The sequence below is a fragment of the Falco biarmicus genome, chromosome 2 (assembly GCF_023638135.1).
Source record: "Falco biarmicus isolate bFalBia1 chromosome 2, bFalBia1.pri, whole genome shotgun sequence".
In the NCBI taxonomy this organism is placed as follows: Eukaryota; Metazoa; Chordata; class Aves; order Falconiformes; family Falconidae; genus Falco; species Falco biarmicus.
The window spans coordinates 32298793-32318081 of NC_079289.1; the positions used below are offsets into that span (position 1 = coordinate 32298793).

Here is a 19289-nt window from a genome sequence, read left to right on the forward strand (position 1 = left end):
ATTTTTGCATACATCTATACATCTATACAGTTTGGAGAGACACACTAGGGTCCTTCTGACAGTAGGATACCACATTCCATGCAGATCTGCTGGTGAAATCGTGGTCTGGTGCCTGGGATTAAGGGATTCTGCTGAACCTGTTTAAAAATAAAATACAGACATGAAAAACTTGCCCATCTGTCCTTTCAAGTGAAGTAGACTGCAATATTGACTACACTTTATACTGACTTCACAGTAATAAGACATATTTTATTGCACCCAAACAGGTTAGGGTTGGGTTTGGTTTTTTTCATTCTGAGCAGGTCTTGACTAGATTTCTGATGTGTATAGAGCACATAGCTCTGACAGACATGAATCCACTTTCAGGGATGGCCTAGCTCAACCGTTTTATAATGAGTTAGCTTTACAGGCATGTCTCCAATGAGAGACACACACACAGATACCCCTAACCAAGCTCAACAGATGAAATGCTCAATTACTGAAAAAAAGCATAGGAGAAAAAAGAAAAAAATAGTTAGTGATCATGGCACTACAGGAGATGCTCAGAAGAGGCAAAAAAAAAAAGGGAGGGGGGAACCCCATTCCATCAGTTTTACTTCTTCATGCTTTCCCTTCTGCTGAGGATAATCCTAAATGGATGAAACAGTTGCAGAAAGTGTAGGGTTTAAACGTCATGTTAATAACGACAGAAATAATGGCAAAACCAATTTTGTCATGAGGGGGTTGTAAACATAAAAAAGCGTCGCTCCTGGGTAACTTTTGTAAGAATTCCGTACGCTTGGAATGGTTTTTCCAACACCCGACAGACAGAAGTCTTGCATTCTTTTCATTCTGTCCTTCAACCCTGGAAAACAGCTGAGTCAATAGCATCAGAACTCTGATTGCAATTAGCAAACATTTAAAAACGTAAAATTTTTAAAGTTTTACCTAGTGATGGAGTAAGTACTTGTGAAGTGTTCATGTGATCAGTGCAGGAGTTGTCCAAAACAATTCAATAATTTATTTCTACCTTTTGCAACAACAAATATATTGTCACAGTAATTAGAAGGCCTGTAAGACCTTAGTTGTCAGTTTGAGATTTCTAGGCTATTTATTAGTCAATTCAGCTACTTCTGCAGGCACTGAAATTGGAGCACAGCACCTTTGAAGGGCAAATAATCCCAATTATCTCAGACACTTATCTTCAAATTACACCATACAGGTTCCTTCCACCTCCTGAATGCAGGTGGTGTTTACAGGACTTGCAAATGTCACACACCTGGCTTGAAGCAAGATGAACTCCACTCTCAACAGGATTTGAGGAGTCCAGCTAGAAACAGCCAGAAACACCTTTGCAGACCTTGCAAGCCAAAAGGAAGAAGCTACCAGGTAATCAAATATAAGAAATAGTGACAAGGAGCCGAGAAAGGTGGCTGGGAAAAATAACACTGTACGATTCTGAGCAATGGTATAATAAAGTGAGAAATTCTTCATGGATGTTAGACAAAAATTTGAAGGGTTGTAACACTCAAATGATTAGCATCGAAAGAGCCATATTTCATGCAATTTGCTTCCAGTTAACTGCAATTTACAGGCACATGGATCATATATTAAAAAAAGTCATGGACTATATTCTGAATTATTGTAAACAGCTAAAATGACTAACTGGTTTCAGTAAATGAAAATGCAAATGCATTTAAAGGAAAAAGTCACCTTTCCAGGTGAAGGCACACACAAAGACACTACCTAGATGCTCCAAGCATTCTTTTAAGACACACCAAACCACCCTTCTCATCTTAGCACAGCTAAGAAACAGAAGCATCCTTAAATATACATCTTGATGGTAGGGCTACTTCGTAGTAGAGAATACAGAACCTGTTTTATACAAAATACAATAGATGCTGCAAGTTACAGAAGCAGCTGCTTCACAGAATGGGTTCTACTGGCAGCACAAAGAATTGCCACCAAAAGGACAAGATTAAGTTGTTTCTCATTCCAAAATAAAGTTAAGAACCCTGAGACAAAGTTCACCTCTCAAAATATCTTATGAATTTCTCTACGAAAATAACCCTTTAAGATACATGCAACCATCAATGATGGTTCAAGTTAACGCTCACTTTCCCTGAATTTCATGCATTAATTTGACAACACAAGATATATTTCATACCAGATTTAACTAAGCTGCATGACTCAGGATCTTCTAGCCGGACATCTGAAAATGAAGCTTCAGATGGCAACTTCTTCTGTTCCTCTTTTAAACTCTGTGCAATTTGCTGCAGAGGAAGATATACCACAAAGATTTAAATTTTTTTTTGCCTTTAAATTAAGGAGCATTACGCTTCTTTGATTACGATAGAGAAAAGCATACTAAATTGCAAAGAGAGTCAGCTACACTCAGCTCCCAGTGTTCCAAAGACATTAAAAGAAAAAGACAGATGCTTCCAAAACAGTAGCAGAAACATTTCAGTATCAATTTAAGATTCACAAATACCACACAGATCTATGTAAGGCACTTTCCTTCCATTTCACCTGTTTTTACTGATCTCTAAATAATAACCTGTGAAGCCGCCTGGAAAGAGAAGCTCAAAATAAGGGAACCCAATCCAACACTCACTTGGATTTCATACAGATAATTTCTGTGATGGCTTTATTCTTATACATGATATGTGCAGATGTCCCCAAAGTACTCTCCAGCTTAATCCCTGCAGGAGTTCAACAGAAAACTTTCCCCTAACATTACTGAATACTTCCACACTTCAACCTTTTTCGTTACTTGGTCTGCTTCAAAGCAACAAGAAGCAGCAAGAGTGGGCAAAGAACCGCATTAATATTTGAGCAGAACAGCACAAGAAATATTTCTGCCCTGTGCTTTTAACATTTTAATAATTCATTTACTCAGACAGAAGGCCTCTCTAAATAGCAAGGTTTTGAGGATTAAAAGCAATCAAGTAGCAAAATGAGTCTCAAATGAGGCAAAAAACTGGAGTCTTATGAGGACATATGAAAAGCAGTGTAACTTCTCAATTTGGAATGAACTGTAAAATGCACTCTCCTCTTCCTAACTGAATGGCAGTAGAACCCTAGTTAGAAAATAAGGCCTTATATAAACTAAGTAACTGCATTGCTTCCTACAGAAGCTATAGCTAACATTAAAAAGTTCTCACAGTAATCTTTTTATCGAGTTTATTCACACAATTTTAGCAAAGAAACTCAAACCAAACAAGCCTGCACTCCTAACAGTTATACTAGTAAAACTTCTGATCAGTAGTTGTTCTGAATGGAGATCACATTTAGCTACATTTTGCGTGGTGGGCTTCTCAATTACTCTTTTTGTATTTTCCTCAAAAGCCTATTAGGCCTTAAACTTGCAGTATAAAAGGCAAGTGTTCTACAAACTCACTAGCTTCAGGATTTGTAGCTGCTTTCCCAAAAACTTTTGAATGTACCTTATAATCACCAAAGCATAAACTGAAACATGAACTGTAGCATAATAAAAGCTCTAGACATGTATAAAGACACAGCAGCAAGTGTTCAGTATTAAGAAGTTTCCCACAGTGTTTTTCTGTTTACAGACAAGAATTGAACAGAACAAGATACAGTTATAAGATGTTAATTTCTTCCAGCCCACAGCAAAATTGTGGATAGCTAGCTAGCTATAAAGCTTCTGCATTTTGTGTAAGTAATGCTCTGATTCTGAAGTCAAGCAATAGCTCATCTATGATGATAGATTTGCAACTGGCCAGCTGCAAATAAATCCTACAATTTTCTAAACACAATCAGTTATTGTGGTAGATAGATGGAAAGCCGAATTGAACAGTAAAATCTGGATCTTGCCAGCCCATGTTGGAATTGCCATTCTTAGTCAATCATTTGACAGCTTGGGCCTCTCATTATAATGTGAATGGCAGTAATTATTTGGGGGGGATCTTTATCAGGCTTAATCCCTTCCATGCAATGCTACCTTTCAGTTGCATATCAAATTGTTTGTTGCATATCAAATGCAGTTTGCCCTAGTGAAAAACTAATTTCAAGTCTTTCATCGGCCACTTTCTTATTTCTGTGAATAGTTTCATTGTGAAATCTTTCATCGATATAGTATTAACCATTTAAAGTAAGTAGAATTAGTTTGATTCCTTTCAAGAGGAACATTGACTTAAAAGGCTTGGAATAACTACAAAAGTAGCTAATACTGAGAAGAATCTGAAAAGACTAATGGAAACCACTGCTGACATGTTAAATTACCTAGAGGTATAAGCAAGTCTGCCCTCACAGTCTGAACATAGCGTACACATGTGTCCCAAGCACTAGTTGACCAGTAATTCTGAAAACAAACTTGCAGCTAACTGTGCCTATTATAAAGCTTCTCTTCAGCTCCAGCTCAGCTAGAAAATACACCGGGTAATACCTAGTGTTTATGAAAGTAAGTAAAAATTTACTGTTATGCAAGAAAATTTAGATGCTTCTAAGTTTAGGTAAAACTAACTCTGAGAACTATCACCCTAAAATGGGTTTGACATAACGTGTTCTCTGACATATAGTTTAGGGTCATAATTTAATCAACAGGTGCCAATTTGATAGCGCCACTAATACTAAATACACCTAAGAACTGCAAAACTCTATTTGCAAAACACTATACTGCACAATTGTATATACTGCATATAAAAAGAAAACCAAATCAAGGACAACAAAAATAGCAGATGCTTTACCTCCATCATTTCCAACTTGTCAGGATATGCAAGATCACCCGGAGCAGGCTTGTAGCCTGTGATATCAGTTTGAATGTAAATATGTGTCCTATAGACAAGACGCTCTTGTACATCTTCTAACATCTGCTTGACACCAGCTGCAAATGCACCCAGTTGTTCAGCTAAAAAGGTAAACAAAAGCACAGATTTGTTCATTTAATTACAAAACAAGCTTATAGACACAAAAGTTTGAAGCATCACATGTTGAATCATCACAAAACTGGCTTGCTGCAGATGAAGTCAGCTATTTTTGGAACAGCGGCACGCAGACAAATTTGTGACAAGCAAGGAATTACTGAACTCCATACTGCAGTTGCTTCAGCTCCCCAAATTTCCATTAGACTGTGAAAATACGATCTCACACTGGTAACATCAGATGGCATGACAGAATCAAGCACTCTAATTATCTGAGACCTGGGCGTGTCAAGTGGTATTTCTGGACACCAAACCAACATGCTTTGGTTCTATCACAGCCAAAGCCTGCAGTGTGACTGTCAGGAGTTGACAAGCTTGCTCATCTACCTACCTACCAGAACAGAAGATCCAAAGCTGCTCACATGCAACTTAAAAACTATTGGACCAGCCTGAGTTTAAGTAGTAGAAAGTCACTTCCTAAGACTAACCAAAAGATTATGTCACTAATTTTTTCCTCATTCTCAACAGCATTGCAATTCTACTTCCAGGAAAATGAGCAATTCTTCAGGATATTCGCACAGCTTCAGAGATGTGTTATATACCAGCTACAAAGTACGATTTCTGTTTATCACTCAGTGCAAGGTTAAGACTGTGAAATGATTCCATTATGCATTGGTCGCACTAAGGAAAAGAGAGAACATTTTTTTTCTGATAGCCAACTCCCTTCTATGAGACTGTGAGCTCTGAAACCTTCCAAAACTCAAAAACTGCCAAAAATCCTCTCCTGAAATTACAGTTTCCAGTCTGGGAAAAACTGTCAAGGAGAATGAAAAAAATCAAGTTTGCATTGCTTTATCATCATGTATGCAGAGCTCTACACAAATGATGCATTAGCAGAGCCAAGCAAAGCAATGAATTCATCTGAAGTTCAAATCAACCCTGGTGCATGTATATGTACTGGGGGGATTGCTTGCTGGCAATTGTAGAATCTAGAGAAAATAGGACTCCATAACATCAGTATATTAATTTAAATGAAGATATACACATACCCATAAATACAAACCTTTCTATTATAAATGAAAAAAACATAATTTATTTAAAAAATAACCTTACCTCATCTGTGACATGTTTAAGACACATTAGAAAAAATCTTGGAATTTTTTTGCCTATACAATTTAATAATTTTATCAGTTAAGATGACAGTTAAAAACAATCAAGTTCCATCTACGAATTACCATTGTTCTGTACATGGTCTTCAAGCATCTCATTTTTGAGAATCCCGCAGAGTTCGGAAAGTGTCTCTAAGTGAATGACATGGATGATCATTGGCCTCAGAACATCATACAGTGAAAGACATAACTTCTCCAAGAGTTCACTATAAGGAAAAAATAAAACAAAGCAAAGCACTTTCAGGACCCTGCAATACCAAAATAAAATTTTACCACAAATGCAAATTATTTTATGGCAAAAAATTTTAAGACCAGGGTGAGAAAACAATGCAGCACAGTATCATTGAAGACTTAAGAAAGGATTTAAGAAATGTTTATAACATGAACCCCTGGTTTCCTACAAAGCCTTTTAAAAGATGTAGGATACCAAATGCTTAGAATGGTGGTATGGTTTTTAATTAATTTTAAAATAACAACAACAAAAAAAACAACCAAGAAAACAACAACTCAGTCTGTCACAAAGGGAAGACACTGCATACTGGTTACCTGGCTTTTATGTAAAGAAACGCTCCTGCTGAGCTCAGAATCATACTCCCAGTTTCCCTTTGAGAAAAGGCTCTTCTGATTCCAAGTACTCAATAGCTTATTAGAATCAGACAGACACAGGAGAAGCCTGGTAACCTTTTCTGTAACAACTTCTGGCGTTGCAGGGCACACTTTCCAATCTAACACAGTATCAATGCAATATGAAACACCACCAGATACCCCACTGTATTTTTTCCTTCCTGTTCAAAGTGATGCATATCTTTGTTAAGACACTACCAGCATTCATTCCAGACATATCTGCCATTCATAGTGCTCCTTTCACTGATCACAGATTAGCCAATAAAGCTGTTGTCAGTAACTGAAAATTACAGTAACTCCCCAGTTAGACTTAGAAATAATAACACTAAGAACATGTATTTACAGCATGGTGCAGTTGTTGAGTTTATTGCACTATATATGTATTTTTTTTCTGATTCATGAAGAATATCTGACCATAGAACAACAGTTCCTTTCCAAGTGTGGACAAAAAATGCTCAGAGAAGAAACATTTTGAATCTGCCTCTTCTGTTGTATTCTATAGCTTTACAAGCAACTTGATAAAACAGTAACTCTCCATGTTAAAAGCAGAAACAAAGGAGAAACTTTCAACAGCCTTATTATTAAATACAACAGTCAACCTCAGATCTCTACTCTTGCCTAGATTTTTGGTAAACTCTTTTATCTGTACAGAGACACAGCTATTATGTCTTCAGAGACTCTCATCACTTCAGAAAAAAATGAGGCTATTCATCAAGTAACTAAGAAAAACCTAATAAAGTAGTTACTATACGAAACATTTTCCTCAAATTATTTTATTTAGATGCAGGCAAAAAAGGGAAAAAAGTTCTTATGAAAGAAGGTAACTACTTTCCATCAAGATTCAAAAATAATCAGAAGCCTATTCTCATTCTTGATGTGAAGGGCAACAGTGACAAAATTTCTGTCTGAACAACATCTCACACTGATTTCAATTAGGGATGTTTACTTCAGGATTTGGACTGAGATAGCAAAATTGGTTCTTACGCCAATTTAGTTAGGTCACATCAAATCCTAAGCATGTCCCACACAACACCTCAATTCCTCAGAAAGGAGAAAGACTGCTACTACTCTGGGACTATGGCTTATTTCTAGTGAGACTTTATGTATTTATAGTTTTCCTTTAGCTTTAGAGGATGGGGACAGTAGTGGGCAGTATTTTTTCCACGTCGCACTTATTCAACTCAAGCTGCACTTGATTTTACAATAATGCAACACTCAAAACCAGTGTCTCTGTTATATTAACAGGAATATACTTTATTTATGAACTTCATGGTGAGGGAACATGACCTGCCCAAATTTCAAAATAAAATATCGATATTAAAACATACCGGCAAATTGGAGATGGAGCATCATTACTCAGTTGCTCTAATATTACAGGTATGTCGTAAAAAACTTACAATACTTTTATAACGCAATTACCATGTGAAGACAACAACCTGTCCCTCTTCTAGATCTAGGTAGAGCAGATACAGATACCGTTCTTGTCAGGTGTCCAATACCTTGCCTTCCATTCAGCCCACATACAGGCACATGCAAGTATTTCTTGACAGTAAGGGCAGTTCACTAACACTAAATCCTTGATGAAAAATGGGTGGAGTTCATCAGCTTAATTTTACACTGAAGTAAATGAAAAGCGCTTCTGCAAATGACTGCAAATCATTGGCATACAGGCAGTACAAAAACAGCTGGGAGCTCTAGCACTGTAAACTTCTGCAGCTATTTCCAAAGCAACTGTGTGTCTTTCTCTTTCAGGCCATCTACAGAGCATTTACATCACTCAGATTATTTACGGAGAACATAAACTATGAGCTTTGTGTGAAGAAAAAAGAAAACAAACATCAAATTCTGACACAAAATTATTAAGGTTTTTCTTCTTGTTGGTTCTTACCAAACCGCTTAAATACAATCCTATTTGCCATATAACATTGTCTGCTATATTAAAGCATAGTAAATAAAACATGCAGTAAAACAAAACCAGCATGTACCACCTACTCCAGTTTTGGTGTTGGTTTTGTGAAGAACTCATTGTAAAGCTGATGTTCATCCTGGCATACATGGACCATAAAGGCACAACCACTTCGTACCTGTATTCACAGAAATACAAATACCTTATTATTAAATTATTTTCGCTGCATTAATACCACAGGATGTACTACAGACATTATTATATATTATACCATTATACACTGTATTATTATTAGTACTACAGCTGTGATTAAATTGAAGTTTTTTGAAACTCAGTATTATTGGGATCAAGTATGAAAAGATGTTACTAATCAAATAAAAGCTCATTGTGCATCTTCTGTCCCTTTTAATTTCTGAATAAATTTAAGTAACCACATTTTATGCTTTTGCAAATATCTCCTTGTGAGGTCTGTAGCAGAGCAGAGTTTTTACAGAACAACTTTCCACAAAATATGAATTACTTGAAAATACTAGTAAAATTTTAATGATTCAAAACCACAACAGTGACAATTCTGCATGTAAATTACTGAAGTAAGTAAGTACAGTTTACCTGGGGGAAGGAGGATTAAAACGTAACAAAAAACCCACAACACATGACTACCTACCAGAGCACAATGATCTCTGTTGTTCTGACTGGTTAATTCTGTAACAGTGCTAGCGATACTTGGACCAAGCAAAAGCTCCCTCTGATCAAGGTAACACTGATGGATTTCATTGAGAACTTGTTGATACCTAGCCAAGAAATTAAAACAGTAACTACACCCTTAAGCTCATTTTCTAGTAAACACAAAATTAATTCTCATACCCTCTTTTAGGTCTACATAATTTCAATTTTAAAAACTTTCTTTTAAACAAGTAATGTGTTAAAGAGTATTTAAACAAAAATAAGGATTTTCAAAACTTAAAGTTTTTGAAAATAAATTATGTAAACATACTCACTCTGGCATTTTTTCAGATCTTTGCTCTACTTGTTCAATAAGAGTCTACTCAAAAAAAGAAAAGAGCATTACCAGCAAATTATTTTTTTTAATAATTGGAAAACAGTTTGCAGTATATTTCCATGGATACAATATGCAATCTTTGGACATTCACACTTGCACAATATGCAATCCTTGCATTTATACTACCAATAAATTCAAACACCATATTCACAGCTTCCTGTTTAACAGTTACCAGCCTACTTACTCTGACTTTGGGAGCAGCTGCTCTGAATTTTACATAAAACAGTGTGAAGGCATTGTCAGAATTTGGCACAGCTGAAGGATCCTGAAAGAAGAGATAAGTAATTAATTAAAAAGGAAAATACTATATTTGGCTTTAGTATTTAATGGATGACATAATTAGGCTCTAAAACTGGGTATTGGTTCTTTATGCTTATATTGCTAGCGGAACAGCTCTTTGCCACTTTCCAGCGAGAAAGGCATGCTTATTTCAGAACTTGGATAAAGCCAGATGGAAGAACAAAACCCAAAACAAAAGTTTTAACCAACAGCTTCTATAGCAAAAGTAACACTTTCAATATTTATGGAATTCTCCATTAAAAGCAAAAATTTTCCCAGGACATAGTAGTACTGATTGCTGCTCCTTAATCTGTAGTACTAAAGTGGAGCAAAATTTGCCTTTTACCTTCCAGTCCCAGGGCAGAGAAGCTAAATTTCAGCTTGCATTTAAGCTTCAACTGGAAGGTCAAGTGTTGACACAGTTCCCCAGCTTAGCTGGGCAGACAGCTTGAACTTAAGACAAATTCTAGCACTAAGGAAGCAGAGCAGAGACCCAGTTTAGCCACCAGGCTTTCTTCCCCTTACCCCTGCTGATGACAAAAAAAGCAGATGGCTTTCCTTTGAAACATGGTGGGGACAGGAAAACTCTTCCACCTTCCCCATCCTCCTACTTTCATTCTTGCAAGCAACTTGATCATCCTTCTACACAGATCAAAATCCCCAACACTTGCATGTGAGCAGTAACAAAGGACATCTAGATCTCATCAGTCCCTTTCCAGCCATAACAAGACCTTTTGTTGTGTTGCAGTAGGAAATCTCAGTGCTTGATAACAACTAAGACCAGTACTGCACTTCTAGCAGAAGCAGGTATCAGCTGTTTCAGAGAAATATGCAAAACATTCACAAAAACCCCATGTAGGTGGGGAGGAGGTCATCTGACTCCTAAAAGAGGTCTCCTTCCTGACTTTAAAACTGTTAAACAGCAATTCAAATCCAGAAATAAGGTTTCATTTCTCTCTGCAGATACACTTATTATCAGAGATGTTCAGTTCTGCTTGAATTCAGCTCAGTCATGGCAATCCACTGGCATCAAACCATGTTACAATAACGTTTTAAAAATAAAAACTACTTTTGTACCAAACATGAAAAACTATCAATGCCACTTAACCAAGATCTTCACTCCAGGAGTATTCTTTAGAAAGTTTCCATAAATATTGTCTAAAATCCCCTTCTTTTAGGTCTGTCAGTTCTCAGCTCTAGCATCTTTCAATTTCACTGGTTATCCCTCATGACAAGAAGTTTGCCTGTAACCAGACTGAGCACAAGGCAAACAACAATTAAATGGAGAAAGGAGGACATTGGGTGGAAAGAGACATTCCCCTCTCTTTTCTCCTTTGCCAAAATACTCCAGCACAAGACTACTAACGTTTTAATAAGACCGAAAAACCTCCCTATTCACCTTCATGCCTCAATCCTACTGTAGTGAGTGGGAGGAAAGCACCTAACTCTTCCCTTGTGACTCTCCAACATCAGTGTCAACATTTTAAAACCAGCCAAAAGATACTGCCAAAACTAGCAAGAGCCTGTCACAGTTATTCTCTGCAGCTACACAAAGCACCGCATGCTTATCAAAAAGAAATATTTAGATGATCAAGAGCACCTAAAAATACTGGAATATAATACTGAAAGAGTCATGTCATGAACTCAAGAGTTGTGCTTTAACAGTTTTCATCCTACGACACCCAGAGCCTGTACACTTTCTCAAGTATTCCCTGCAACCTCTCTGTCTCTAACAATCCATTTCCAACACAGACCCCCGCAGTACCTGTACTTCTCTTGTGCACCCTCACCATTTGGCAACAGAGATAGCAGCGTGCACTGCAGCTGACTCGGAGATACAAGGCACAAATTAGTTCAGGAAAACATGCTGTCTGCCCAGCTGGTTGTTGCCTCTCTAACAGTTGTTTATCCACCCCTGGCCTTCACTGAGGTTACTGTTCACCTACTTCACCTTCTTCAATTTCCAGGATTTTTTAATTATTACTATTTTTAAATCTTTTGGATCACTAGGTCTCTGTCAGATTCAGCTGAAACTTAGCCAATCTACACAAACACTGTGGTACAGGACTGATGTATTTTCACAGAAAACTGCTGATGGCTCCCACCCTCAAAAAAATAGAAGAAAACTGTATAGTGTTACAACAGACATTACAGTACAGCTCAAGTTACCACTTACGGATTCACCTTACCCTTTTCATTAACTGGCTTGTGAGGTTCTGTAGGGTATTCACAGTGTATGTCTTGATAAGGTGCATAGCTTTAGAAAGGCATTGTTTAAACTTAATCAAATATACAGGATAGTCTTTAAAATTTGGCTGAAAGAAATTAAAGAATCCATTTTAAATACAAACAATAAGAGAGTTGAAAATTTATCAAAACTTAAAATACTCTTTTTACTAGCTAGAAATACTATTTTGTATAAACTGAAAGCAGTCTTTTATAAAATGCAAGCAGAATATTAAGTATATTCATTAAAAAATTCTTAGGTTTTATAAACAGTCATTTTTTGCTTTCTTACTGTATTTAGCAGAGGGAACATTTCATAAGGGAAAAAAAATCACCACACACATGGTATGAATACAGAGTTTTGAAACTATTGAGATTTAACCAAAACCAAGACAGTATTACTTACATGCGATGAAATATATGCAATACAATCATCAAGCTTAGCCAGCATGGGAATGAATCCTTCACTGTTCACAGACAGCGTAGGGGAATTCAATTTCTTTGGAAAACAAGACAAAGATCATTGTAAGGAATCCAAGTAACTTAGTGTTGGTGACCAAGTTCAAAAGATCAGTACACCTTCATTTTTAAGACTATTAACAGTGACATAATACTTACGGTGTTGATGTTTTCCAGCTCATTAAAATAAGAAAGTTTCTGCTGGATGTTTTCAGCCAGGTCAACAAGTTCTGACTATTAAAAAAAAAAATAAAAGAAAATCAGCAACCTAGCAAGTAGTATAAATATATATAAAATTATTTAGCCTCCCTTTCAGCTCTCAGCACACACCACTGTTAACTAGCTCTAAATAACTTGCAACTAAGTACAACAAAAGATGCAGACCACAACAGTGCTCTCTTGCTCTCTCTTACCAGAGAAAGACACATTACTCTCAATAGTGTATTTAAAAGCATATTCCTACGTGTTTGTCAGCATTCCACAGATGATGTTGCATACAAACAGCAATGCTGTCATTGGTATTACAGAGAATGGTAGAAATCCTGTATTTCAGGATTGGAGCCACTCTCCCTTATCCAGTCATGCTAAAAAGACATGTTCGTTACATCACTGTCGGAGCAGCTAATGAGAAAGAAAGTATTGGGAAATAAGCTCATAACTTTTGTACAAAAATCTTTCTTCTTGCTATAGCCAGCTCAAAATACTTTTGTAAGTGACATGAATTATTAACCTCAAAAAAGTTTGCATTTGTCAGGCATCAATTACAAAAGCTCCCCTCAGCTAGCCATCCTTCTTGCTTAAACTGTATATCAACACATACTGAACATTTTACTGCACAGAGCCTAACACCCTAGCTGCAGGTGAAACACACCAAACGCAAGGTCCAAAGCAAATGGAGGGATTGTCGCCACAGCCCACTAGTTTTGACTTATGGTACCTTAGAAGTTTCCAGTAATCCTCCCATCAAAGATTACCTGCTCTTTCAAAAGTTGTTCACAGGCCTCATGCAGCGTTCCTGTCTTTGTGGATACAAAAAGATACTGTTTTTGCAGTGACTCCAGGTGCTGAAGGGCACTATTCACATCGTTCAAGATAGCATCACATTGCTCCTGAAAGCCAGACAAGTAATCCCTCATCTCTCTAGAAAAAGAGAATCAACAGATAACAGAAGTAAAATTTCACTTTCTGTATTTGCGAATCCAGCTGCCTGAAGGGACACTACCACTACCTTTCCCTCTCTAGGAATAGAAGACCACTCGCATCAAGCAAGAGTGCACAACAAGCAGATGTTTTGTGACCTGCAGAAATAACAGAGCTATAGGGTTTGGAATAGCCACTGCAGTAACTCCATTTCCCTGACATTCCTCATAGCAAACGTACCCAGAAAGTAGCAACATGCACCACAGCTAGTCTAGAGCACATGGATACTGTCTAAACAGTGCAAACATCATGACTACTGCAGGCTACTGCTAGCAGGCAAATTCTACCTGCCTTGCTTCCAACAGGGTGTTAATTTGGGTCTCCTCTTCCATACACTTTTCCATTTAGAAATTACTTTTACCCTCCTAAGTGAGCTGAAATTACCCAAAGGATTCACAACTGACTATGAGGATTGAAAGAGGCTTAAACGAAATAGATGCAGTATCTAATGTCACCAAGTTTGTCTAAGGCTCAATGCAGATATAAACTCTAAATGATCACTAAATATAAGTCAAGCATTCAACTTGACCAAAACATAATTTAAAATTAGTTACTCTTGGATGTCACCAAAAACTTCTGAGCTCTACTTTATCACATAGAAAGCATGTAAAATACAAAGCAAGTAAAATCCCAATTTTCCATAGTAATTTGCAACCCTTTAGTGCACAACAGGCAAAGAACTTCCTTATTCTCCTCCTGCTCCTCTGGTCTCCTGCAAGACCCTATTGGCCATCCTACAAACCATTCTGCATCCATGGCACACTTAGGTATCTGTGCGCACTATTATGAACGTGTCAACTGACAAAGTGCAAGCTTGCTACCCTTTTTAGGTTGTTAATGATCTGATCATGGGCTTAGTATACGCCTAAACCTCTAATTTTAAGAAATGTCACGTCCTCAAATGTCAGAGCAAGAGATGAAGAGACAGATCAAAGAAAAGCAGAGAAAATCAGAAGAGGAGAATACAGCAGCATCTCTTTGTGACCAGGCGCAAGTTTGTAAAGTCTCAAACCACAAGCCAGTTTCCATAAAAGCCGCCAGCAGATTTGGCTAAGCCATTCAGCTGTACTTCAGACTCTTGAGAGGTAACTGCAAAAGTCAGTGGGAAGGGGTTCTTCCAAGCCCGACTGAAAAGTCAGTTAGACAAAAATAGATGAGAACACCCAGTCTCAAAACTGGAGTTGAGCAAAGTGCCAAGGAATGCAGGGAATGCAGATACAGAATCATGGCCATAGTGACTGGTGGACTGAATGGTGAAAGCAGAAATGACCACCAGCCACACCTGCTTACAGAGTCTCACCCACAGAAGGTGCCATTCCAATAGCAGCGGCAGTTGAAAAGGTGTATGAAAGCTCTTAAACTGCCTTTGTCTACAGCCCTATCTGCAAGTCAAAACTAATTTCAATTTGTCTTAATATACCAGGCAGTTAAGAAGGAAATCTGCAACCCTTTTAACTGCTCTGCCACAAGGGCAATAGCCTTCAGGATGCGAGTGGGGCATACTGCCTTGGAAAGCTTCAGCTGTTCCTACACATTCACCTATTCCCTGCCAGATGAATCCAAATGCAAGCTAACACTATATGGATAAGATAAAGTCCTTCAAGGCTGAAATTGCTTACAGTGAAAGGAACTGAGGAAGAACACGTACCTATACTTGGCACCTTCATCTTGATCCATCTGTGTTTGTACCTGAGCAAACCAGGAGAAGAACTAGAAGAGATTTTATGGTGTGAACAATACAGATATCACATGCAATCAATTAAAAAAAATAAATCAGATCTATGAAATGAAGATGAGCCTTTTTAAAAAACAGAGCTGTTTCAGAACCTAATTATTAACCAAGGAAACATCATTGTAGGTCCCTTCCAACCAAAATAACTCTATTCTATTCCTCCACTAAATCAAAATGGGAAAGACTGAATTTCATCCCTTTTTATTTGCACAAGAACAAGGCTGTCACATTAGAACGGGGCGAGGGGGCACAACATTATTCTATATTATGAGCAACACCATCTTACTGAAGGGGTGCCTCACGCTCACATAGGACTCCAATCAAAATCAGAAAAGTATCTGTCACTGAACAGCTAGGACTTCCAAAGATCTCCCCACCCCCTCAAGTTTCTTCATGCATCTTGAAAATGGACAAAAAAAATTAACAAATCCACCAAAAGCTAGGCAAGAGACACAGGAACTCACAGAATTCTCTGAAGGTTACTGCAACTTGGAGGTTTTTCGGCACCACTTACCTGCTGTGCTGTTTCAATCCTTTCATCTTCCATTCCCAGTATGGCAAATCCTTTCAAAAGGACATCCTCTGTGGATTCTGGCACCGCAGCAGTCAGACTAACAGTAAGCGACTGGGATGTTAGGCTGCACAAATCTTCAATTGGAAGCTGCTCACAAAAACCCACAAACTTTAGTTAGAGAACTTACTAAGAATTAGTATATTCTGCTCAACTACAGTAACACAATCCAAAGCATCAACCTGAAAAAATTACAGGCATCTACTTCTGAAGCAACAAATGGAATGGACATTTTATCTATCAATATGATAATACACCAACAACTACCATATCTATATATTCAGGAATACCTACAAATTTTATTTTCTTTTTTTAAGTCAGAAAACACTACACTGCATTTTATGTAAGTGCATACTCATGTCAGAAGAGAAACTAAACGTACATGCACCTGACATACTGATGCGTTATACTTTAATTTCCAATTTAACTGGTTTTATACACAGAGAAATGCACTAGAAAAGTATCTGAGAACATAAGAATTCAGAACATACACAGAAGCAAAAATAAATGTCATCACTGTCTACACGACATGGCAACACCACTGTACAGGAATTGTCAGATTTTTTTGCCAGATAATCAGAGAAAACTCAAGACTGCCAGAATTTATGCAGGAGATAGTGTTTCATATTCTTTCAAATGCTTTTTGAAGAAGTCAAGCTAAAAAGAAAAGCTTTTTTAGAAGACAAGGAATAGCTCTGTTGAATGGAAATTATCACACACAATCATTTTTTTAAACAAAAAAAAAAAGGTGTGCTGTTTTGGCTGGGAGAGAGTTAATTTTCTTCATAGTAGCTGGTACAGGGCTATGTTTTGGATTTGTGCTGGTAACAGTGTTGCTATTTCAGGGATGGTCTAGTTACTGCTGATCAGTGGTTACAGAGCGGAGGCCTTTGCTGCCTCTCACCCACCCCAGCACGAGCAGGCTGGGGGGGGGGCACAAGGTGTTGGCAGGGGGACACAGCCGGGACAGCTGACCCCACTGACCCAAGGGATATTCCATACCATATAACACCATGCTCAGCAGTAAAAGCTGGGGGAAGGACATTTGGAGTCATAACATTTGTCTTCCCAAGTAACTCTTGCGCATGATGAAGCCCTGCTGTCCTGGGGATGGCGGAACACCTCCTGCCCATGGGAAGTGGTGAATGAATCCTTTGGTTTGCTTTACTTGCATATGTGGCTTCTGTTTTACTTACCAAACTCTCTTCATCTCAACCCACGAGTTTTCTCGCTTTTACCCTTCTGATTATCTCCCCCATTCCACTGGGATGGGGTGGGTGAGCAGCTGTGTGGTGCTTAGTTACCAGCTGTGGTTAAACCACAACACTATGGAAGAAAGTAACTTGAAAGAAATTGTATTCAGCTATGATTGGAAACTATTAATTAGATTATATGGAAGGAATTAATTCAAGAAAACAAGTATTGTTATATACTCTTATTTAACGTAATACCCTTTTTACTTCACTTGATAAGTAATGTTTTCTATTGATGAGAACATCAGTAACATAAAAACAGAAAGCAATACTTAAATACAAGTTGGTACAGCTCTACAAAATTACTCACTTTGTAAAATATTCATTGCCTGGTAATATTAGTCCAGCAAAGAAAGAACCATCAGGATTTCAGCTATTTGAGAAAAGACCGATTGCCCCATCTTGTTCAACTTCCACGTAGCTCTCCCCACTGCCCCCCAAAAACAGGCAGGACTCTTTTGAGACTACTACTGAGGAAAAGATGAGTCCATCAGAGCCTGTTTTTTCAGAACAGCTGGCATGCGACTGTCCCAATCCACTTCAGCAGGAGCCAGAAACAGCTGAAGTACTCAACGTTTTGGCATTCCCACTGTCCTAGCTGGCAAATACAGCACTGGCCTTGCTGCAAACCTGTTTTTGATCCTTAAGAACATCCTCCAACAGCAGCACATACTTCTACAATCGTTTTGAATGTCTGCCAATATTTACTTTAGTGTAGTTGCATACAGCTTACAGGAAACCAGGAAACATGAAATGAAACGGGTGCATTTCAGGAAGAAGTTGCTTTGCCCCCTCCCCTTTGGTATTTTGACCTTTCAGACACTTGCCAAGAGCCAACTTTGTTGATTTTATGGCACTATATATCTTGTGATATGAACCTGTTCAAATACAATAACCGCTCACGAGAAGTGCAGCTAAGGAATGCAAACATTTTGTTCCCCTTCCATTTGTAGGCAAAGGAGCACTCATCATTCACAATGACCACCTCGTCAGAGTCTTCTATTTTATAACTGAGGGGGAGACCACGTCTTAACAACAACTTATTAAGCTTTTTACCACTATTCCTGGCATTATACGGCTTGTTGAAGCATCTGTAAATTGCACCAGGAAACAACACTGGTGCCAGCAGCTATGCATTGATCAGGCTCAAGTCTGGAGGGCCAAACCCATATACCTGCAGGACTACAATCTCTCAATTTCAAGTGGCCAAACTCGGATGAACGGAGCGAGGTAGTAAGGCCAGGCAGGGAAAGCCCCCTAGATTTTAAGGGGGAAGCCGCTGCTGGCTACAAGCCCCCGGCAAGCCCGGGCAGGGGGGGCAGCGGGGGGGGGGGCGGGGAGGGCAGCCGGGAGGGCTGAAGAGCGAGCCCTCCCGAGAGAGGCGAAAGGGGCGGCGGGCTGAGGAGCGGGCTGTGAGCGCAGCAGGGGCCGAGCTCGGCGCCGCGCCGGCCCGAAGCCTCGCCAGAAGGGACAACGCTGTCCAGCCCCGTAAAAACGGGGGGAGAGCGGCGGCCCGGCCCGACCGGCCGGGGCCTGCGGGGCCGCCCCCCCGCCGCCTGGCGACGTGGCACCGCGGCGCCACCCCACCTCCGGCCCTCGGTCCCTCCCTCCGGCCCGGGCAGCGCCGCCACCTCACCTCGGGTGGCACCGGCAGGTTCTCGGCCGCCGCCTTCAGCTCCAGTACCGAGTCCGTCTGACGGTCACTGAGCGGTGCGGCGGGCTGCGGGCGGCGGTCCCACAGGCTCAGGCGGTCCCGGACCTCCCTGCCCGCCGGCTCGGGCGGCGGCTCCGCCATGCTGGCGGCGGGGCGAGCGGCTGCCGGGCCGGGCCGAGGCCGGGAGCGGGAGCGGGGCGGAACGCCGGGGAGCGCGGCGGCGCTTCCGGGGAGGCACGGCGCGCGCCGCGTCGCGTGGCAGCAGCGTCATTGGTGGGCGGAGAGGCGCGTCAGCGA

The 19289-nt window shown here is 39.4% G+C and overlaps 1 protein-coding gene across 1 annotated transcript in view; it reads right to left on the reverse strand.

The window, feature by feature from the left end:
• The window catches only part of COG3 (component of oligomeric golgi complex 3), a 33075-nt gene extending 13838 nt beyond the window's left edge, over window positions 1-19237 (reverse strand). The window contains exons 1-15 of the mRNA XM_056327635.1: window positions 18975-19237; window positions 16029-16175; window positions 15431-15492; window positions 13557-13722; window positions 12742-12816; window positions 12530-12622; window positions 12087-12212; window positions 9803-9883; window positions 9557-9600; window positions 9223-9349; window positions 8645-8736; window positions 6095-6234; window positions 4686-4846; window positions 2147-2252; window positions 13-137 (exon numbers count right to left, since the gene is read on the reverse strand). Coding sequence (XP_056183610.1) covers window positions 13-137; window positions 2147-2252; window positions 4686-4846; window positions 6095-6234; window positions 8645-8736; window positions 9223-9349; window positions 9557-9600; window positions 9803-9883; window positions 12087-12212; window positions 12530-12622; window positions 12742-12816; window positions 13557-13722; window positions 15431-15492; window positions 16029-16175; window positions 18975-19133 — 1704 coding nt within the window. The 5' untranslated portion in view covers window positions 19134-19237. The remainder of the gene's footprint in view (window positions 1-12; window positions 138-2146; window positions 2253-4685; window positions 4847-6094; window positions 6235-8644; window positions 8737-9222; window positions 9350-9556; window positions 9601-9802; window positions 9884-12086; window positions 12213-12529; window positions 12623-12741; window positions 12817-13556; window positions 13723-15430; window positions 15493-16028; window positions 16176-18974) is intronic.
• Between the last annotated feature and the right edge of the window lie 52 nt (window positions 19238-19289).